Source organism: Chrysochloris asiatica, unplaced genomic scaffold (genome assembly GCF_000296735.1).
Source record: "Chrysochloris asiatica unplaced genomic scaffold, ChrAsi1.0 scaffold00075, whole genome shotgun sequence".
NCBI lineage: Eukaryota > Metazoa > Chordata > Mammalia > Afrosoricida > Chrysochloridae > Chrysochloris > Chrysochloris asiatica.
In genome coordinates, this window is record NW_006408593.1 from 8,204,544 (window position 1) to 8,210,755 (window position 6,212).

Here is a 6,212-nt window from a genome sequence, read left to right on the forward strand (position 1 = left end):
AAAAAATAATAATAAAAAAAAAGCTGGTGGGTTTGAAACACCGACCTGGCGTTTAGTAGTCCAGTGCTTATCCCACAGCGCCACACCAGGATGCAGAAAATTCATGGTAGCTTCTGCTATTGGAGCCCTGGTGTGATGCTGTAGGATAAACACTCGACTGCAAGGTTGGCAGTTCAAACTCACCAGCCGCTCCTTGGAAACCCTATACGGGCTCGCTATGGGTCGGAACCAACTCAGCGGCACTTAACAGCAATAACAACTGCTGTGTTAACACCCAAAAAACAATCCACAGTTGTTGCCTTTGAGTCAGTTCTAACTCACAGCAAGCTCATATGTATCAGAGTCCAACCGTGCTCCAGAGGGTTTTAGTGGCTGATTTTTCAGAAGTCGATTGCCAGACTTTCTTTAGAGGTACATTTGGGTAGACTTGAACTTCCAGCGTTTCAGTTAGCAGCCGAGCACATGAACATTTGCACCTGGCGGGCACTAGGGAAGGGTGTTCTGGGTAGCAGTATCAGTGCTCAGCCTCTTGGAGGACTGAAACAACATGATGTGTCTGGGTAATTCAAAGTTGTCATTGCTGAGCTATCCTGTACCAGAGAAGTTCAGTTGATAGGTGTAGCTTTATAGGGTGTCAGTCATCTTACACGAAGGTGCTTATGTCCCAGGATTGTGAAAGTCGTGGTGTTCGCTTTGGAGAGAAGTTTTTCTAGTTAGTGGTCTACTCAGAGCCCTGACTTCAAGCTTTGTCATTCTTCATACAATGTTTTCTACACTCAGTCAAGTCTCCTTTTTTCCTAAATGACATCTAGACTGAAATATTAGAAGGATCCATTCTGTTCTCATTTTCTTTTTGGCAGAAGCAATTAGTTGCTCAAAAAATTCACATAGAAGAAAACGAGGACAGAGATACAGGACTGGAACAGAGACATAATAAAGAAGATCCAGACTGCATCAAAGCCAAGGTGCCCTTGGGAGACCTGGATCTGTATGACGGCACATACATAACTTTGGAGAGCAAAGATATCAGGTAATGGAGTACGTTTTTTTCAAACGAACCTTTCTGTAATGAGAGCTGAGTTTATTGAAATCTGTAAATTCAGAATACATATTACATGTGCAATATTTACAAATCACTTAAAAATACTTAAGGCTGTAGAAAATAGGACAGTTTACAGTAAAATAAATACAAATAACCAATATACTAGTAGAAGAAATGTTTGCAATTTGAAACATTTACCTAGTTTTCATATGTCAAATAGGAAAAAAAAAAATGTTCTGAAATCATTAACTAGTGAAAAGACAGAGATTGTCAATGGAAGAGTAAATGTGTTTAACATTCCTGGGAACAGTGTTTAGCTTTTAAAAGTCGAACATCTTAAATTCTTTGTACCATCTACTATTTTCTAATTGTTGGCTTGTCCCCTTTAAGTTGAATTCCTAAAATATTTTACCCTCCTAATGGCTACGTGACAAGGTATGAAAGTAGACTGATATTGTTTGTAAAGTTGAGACACTAAATAAAGGTTATTCGATTAGGAAAGGTAATTGACATTTCTTCAGTATCATTGATCTAACCTTTCTTTATTTATTGCACCGTGTTTGGTTTTAGCCCAGAAGATTTTATAGACACAGAATCGCCTGTCCCTCCAAACCCTGAGCAGCCTGACTGCACTAAAGTTCTAGAACTTCCATATAGTATACATGCTTTTCAGCACTTACGAGTAAGTAGACAACTGGAGGAATTTTCTGGTTTTACTTTTTGATTTTTTTATCTCATGCATTTACTGTTTAGCAGTGGGCCACAAGGTTGGCTGGACTGCATGGTCAGCATTTCAAACCCACCATCCACTGCTCGGAAACTCTATACAGGGTCGCTGTGAGTCTGAACTGACTCAACAGCACTTAACAACAACTCCTTTCAAACAGCTTTCCTTAGATATATACAGACACATACACCCATACCAGATTTTATTGATCTAGATACATAACAACCATACGTTTTATTGATGTAGATAAAGATAGATATACTCACACCAAGTGTTGTTATTGATAGATGTCGAAACACACACCCATAGCATGTTTTATTGATGTAGATATAGATACACTTACACCAAGTGTTACTGATAGGTGTCGATACACACACTTATCCCACGTATTACTGATAGGTGTCCATACACACACCCATACTACATTTTACTGCATTTCACAGGCACTAGGCTTTTAACGCAGGGAAGATTTGTGGCAAACAAGAGTCCAACAAGGCGCCATTTTTCCCACAGCATGTGCTCACTGTGCGTGTCTCTATGTCACACTTAGGTAGTTTTCCAGGTACTTCCGACTTTTTCATAATGTTGCTGCATACTTAGTAGACTGCAGTATGGTGTCAATGCAGGTTTGATGCGCACTGGGAAACCAAACCGTGTGTGACTCGTTTCATTACGACATTGGCTTTATTGCTGTGTTCTGGAACTGAGCCACAGTATCTCCAAGGTGTACCTCTGTGTGTGTGTGTGTGTGTGTGTGTGTTTGTGTGAGGCCTAATGAGGTACTGTAGGATAAGCACTGGACTGGTAACTACAAAGTTGGTGGTTCAAATTTACCAGCTGCTCTTGGAAACCTTATATAGGGTCACTATATGAGTCAGCACATACAAATGTATATGTATATATATTAATCTTGTGTTTCTTAAAATTCTCTCAAAACAGCTCATACAAAATACCAAATTATTTGTCCTTTGTGTCCTTTTTCTGTGTTTATTTATGTATGTCTGTATTTATTTCTCGTCTTCTCTTCAGGGTGTACAAGAGAGAGTGAATCTTTCGGCACCTCTGTTGCCTAAAGAAGACCCAGTCTTTACTTACTTATCTAAACGATTAGGAAGAAGCATAGATGACATAGGTCACCTCGTTCTGGAAGGCCTGAGGAAGGTAAGTCATCAGTGACGGAAAGAACCAGGAGGCTGTAAACACAAAGCAGTTTTCCCTTAGAAAATCCTTGCCCAGCTTGTTTGTGTCTAGACAGTGATTTTCAGTTACGATCACATGAATGTCAGCAGTATAGTTCAAAACTCAGGAGAAAATTGATACATCAGCCCCTTTTACCAGTAATGAGTGCTGAAGAATTTTATTTTAACTAATGCGTGGAAAAACGAATAATGTAATCGAGCCAATAGGCTAGAGTATCCAAGGGGGCTTCAAACAGTTCATGGAAGAAAAAGTTTGTGGAAAAATTTCATTGTCTTTTAATTCCATTTTTCCATACACTTTTTTGAAACTTGCCTCCTGCATAGGTGATCACTGATCTCTGAAGAAGAAAAAGAATCACCACCTGCAATAAAATCCTCTTGTAAGTTTCTTTTAAGGGAGCATTTTACTTTAAAAAATGGAAACAGGGACTTATGTAGCAGGACCTAAGAATTTAAGTATATCATTCAGGATAACAGGTGAGAAGTTAGGCAAGTGTTTTTGCTCTTCCCTATGCCTAAGGAATGTCATCAAATGCAGGTCAGTTTCTAAGCAGTGTTAATGATAGTGATATTAAGTACAGTGTATAATTGTAATGTTTATATGCAATTTGTTCAGATACCTGGCAGTGCATGTCAAGAGAGGGATTGTTAGACACAAGTACAAAAGTGGACTTTGATTGTCAGTTGCTTTACACGTTTATTTTTTTGCTAAGTTGCCTTCTTCATCTTGTTTTTTGAAGGTAATATTACACATTTTGCATTCCCAGAACTTGATGAATAATAAGGGGAAACTGGCTCAGGATTTAAAATTTTCTTCAGAGGAGGGTTGAGAGTAGATCATAGTGGTAAGTGTTGTGTAGAAAATGAAAAGAGAAGGTGACTGGATGGATATGTTAGATTGAGTGGTGGAGTTACACTCTGTGGACAGATGAAATCTAAGCTGACATCTCAGTGACATGAAGGAAAATGAAAAGATTAGGTCAAGAGCATTCTAGAGGAAAGAAAAGGCCCTTGGGCCTGAATGAGCCCAGGCAGCAAGCAAGGGAGAGGGTGGCAGGAATGAATGCAGACACATCAGAGGCTATTGCAATGGTTCCGAAGTGATATGAAGATTTTTTGAACCAGAGGGTTATAGAGGAAGCAGTGAGAATTCAAGGTATATTTAGGAGTTATAAAAGCTTGGAAAGTGGTTGCAGGGAAAGGGGGAACAATTGAAATAAAGGATAGCACCTACATTTTGGACTTGACCAATTTAGAGAAGGAGCAGGATTGGAGGTGGGAGAAAAGGGCAGAGTTCTAGTTTTGCCAAGTTAAATTTGGGACGCCTGAGTCTTGAATTCCAAGCGAGGTCAGACCTGGACATACAGATGGGGAGTAATGCATCAGCAGAGAGGACAGAAAGCCACCAAACAGGATACGGTCAGCGGGCGGAGAATGGAGTTTGGAAAGAAACCAGTCTGAGTTCTGGGGGACTCCCCCATGTAGCTCTCAAGCAGAGGAGAAGGAACCAACAAGGAACCTGAGAAGGGTGTTCAGAAGATTAAAGGCCAAGAAAGAGAAAGTTGTTTCAGCAGGAAGGAGCACTTTATTAGCAGTGCCACTGCAGCATAGACAGACTTGGGGCAGAGTCCACAGAATATCTTGTAGAGAGATTTTTCTTTCACTGTATACATCTTCTTACTTCCAATGTGCTGTTCTACTTATATTTCCAGTAGATGATATTTCATGTCGAATTTTTAATTGGCTCTTTTTGGCCCAACTCATAGTATTTCACTATAAAAGTAAAAGGTAGAACTCAAAGTTGTCTTATTATTACAAAAAGAAAGAGCCAACAATATCATTTGTTGGCTTAACAGAAAATTCACAAAGAATACTGAAAGACTGTATTACTCTTTGACCAAGTATAGGTGGTAGTAGTAGTTGTTGTTGTTGTTGTTGTTGTTGTTAGGTGCTGTCGAGTTGGTACTGACCCATAGCGACCTTATGCACAGCAGAATGAAACACTGCCCGATCCTGGGCCAACCTCACTTGAGTATATGACACCTGAATTTGGAGTCATCACAACCATACATTTGATGCACTGAACACTAGTGACTGGAGCCTAGAAGAGTTGTATGATGACATCAGGAACATAATACACGAAAAAAAGCAAAAGGTCATTAAAAAGAAGAGAGAGACAGAGACCAAAATGGAAGTCAGAACTCTGAAACCTGCTCTAGAATGGAGAATATCTAAAGTGAAAGGAAAACCATATGGAGTAAAAGAGCTAAACAAATTTCAAAGGACAATTCAAGAAAGCAAAGTATTATAATGAGATGGGCAAAGACCTGGAGTTAGAGAACCAAAAGGGAAAATAAAAACAACGCATGCAGCATTTCTCAAGCTGAAAGAACTGAAGAAAAAACTCAAACCTGAAAGTGTACTACTGAAGGAGTCAATAGGCAAAGTATTGAACAATGCAGGAAGTGCTAAAAGAAGATGGAAAAAATATACAGAGTCATTGTGCCAAAAAGAATAGGTCGGCATTCCGACTTTTCCTAGTGAAGCATATGATCCAGAGCCAGTGGTATTAAAGGAAGAAGTCTAGGATACAGTGAAGGCACCGATGAAAACCAAGACTCCAGGAATAGATGCAATACTAACTGAGCTCTTTCAACAACAGATGCAGAACTAGAAGTGCTCACTCATAAGTGCCAAGAAATTTGAAAGATTGTCACTTGGTCAGCTGACTAGAAGAGATTTATATTCATGCCCATTTTAGAGAAAGGTGATCCAATGGAATGCAGAAATTATCAAACACTACCATTAATTTCACACATATGTTTTGCTGAAGATAATTCAAAAACAGTTGCAGCAGTACATCAACAGGGAACATCAGTGCCCATGGAGTTCAAAGTAGCACTTAAGAAATCAAGCTGGATTCAGAGAGGATGTGAAACAAGGGATATCATTGCTGATGCCAGATGGATCTGAAATCAATACCAGGAAGATGTTTACCTGTTTTATTGACGATTCGAAGGCCATGTGGGTCCTAACAAAGTAAGGATAATGTTGCAAAGAATGAAAATTCAAAAACACATAATTGTGCTCAGATGGAGCCTGTACACAGACCAAGAGGTAGTCAAACAGAACAAGGGGATACAGCATGGTTGAAAAATCAGGAGCGGTGTACATCAGGGTTGTAGCCTTCCACCATACTTATTAAATCTGTATCTGAGCAGATAATCTGAAAGCTGGACTATAT

The 6,212-nt window shown here is 39.4% G+C and overlaps 1 protein-coding gene across 3 annotated transcripts in view; it reads left to right on the plus strand.

The window, feature by feature from the left end:
• TTC17 (tetratricopeptide repeat domain 17) overlaps window positions 1–6,212 on the plus strand; it is a 141,632-nt gene that overhangs the window by 41,650 nt on the left and 93,770 nt on the right. For all 3 annotated transcript variants that reach the window (XM_006865029.1, XM_006865030.1, XM_006865028.1), the window contains exons 3-5: window positions 861–1,030; window positions 1,613–1,724; window positions 2,799–2,930. In XM_006865029.1, the coding sequence (XP_006865091.1) occupies window positions 861–1,030; window positions 1,613–1,724; window positions 2,799–2,930 (414 nt within the window). The remainder of the gene's footprint in view (window positions 1–860; window positions 1,031–1,612; window positions 1,725–2,798; window positions 2,931–6,212) is intronic.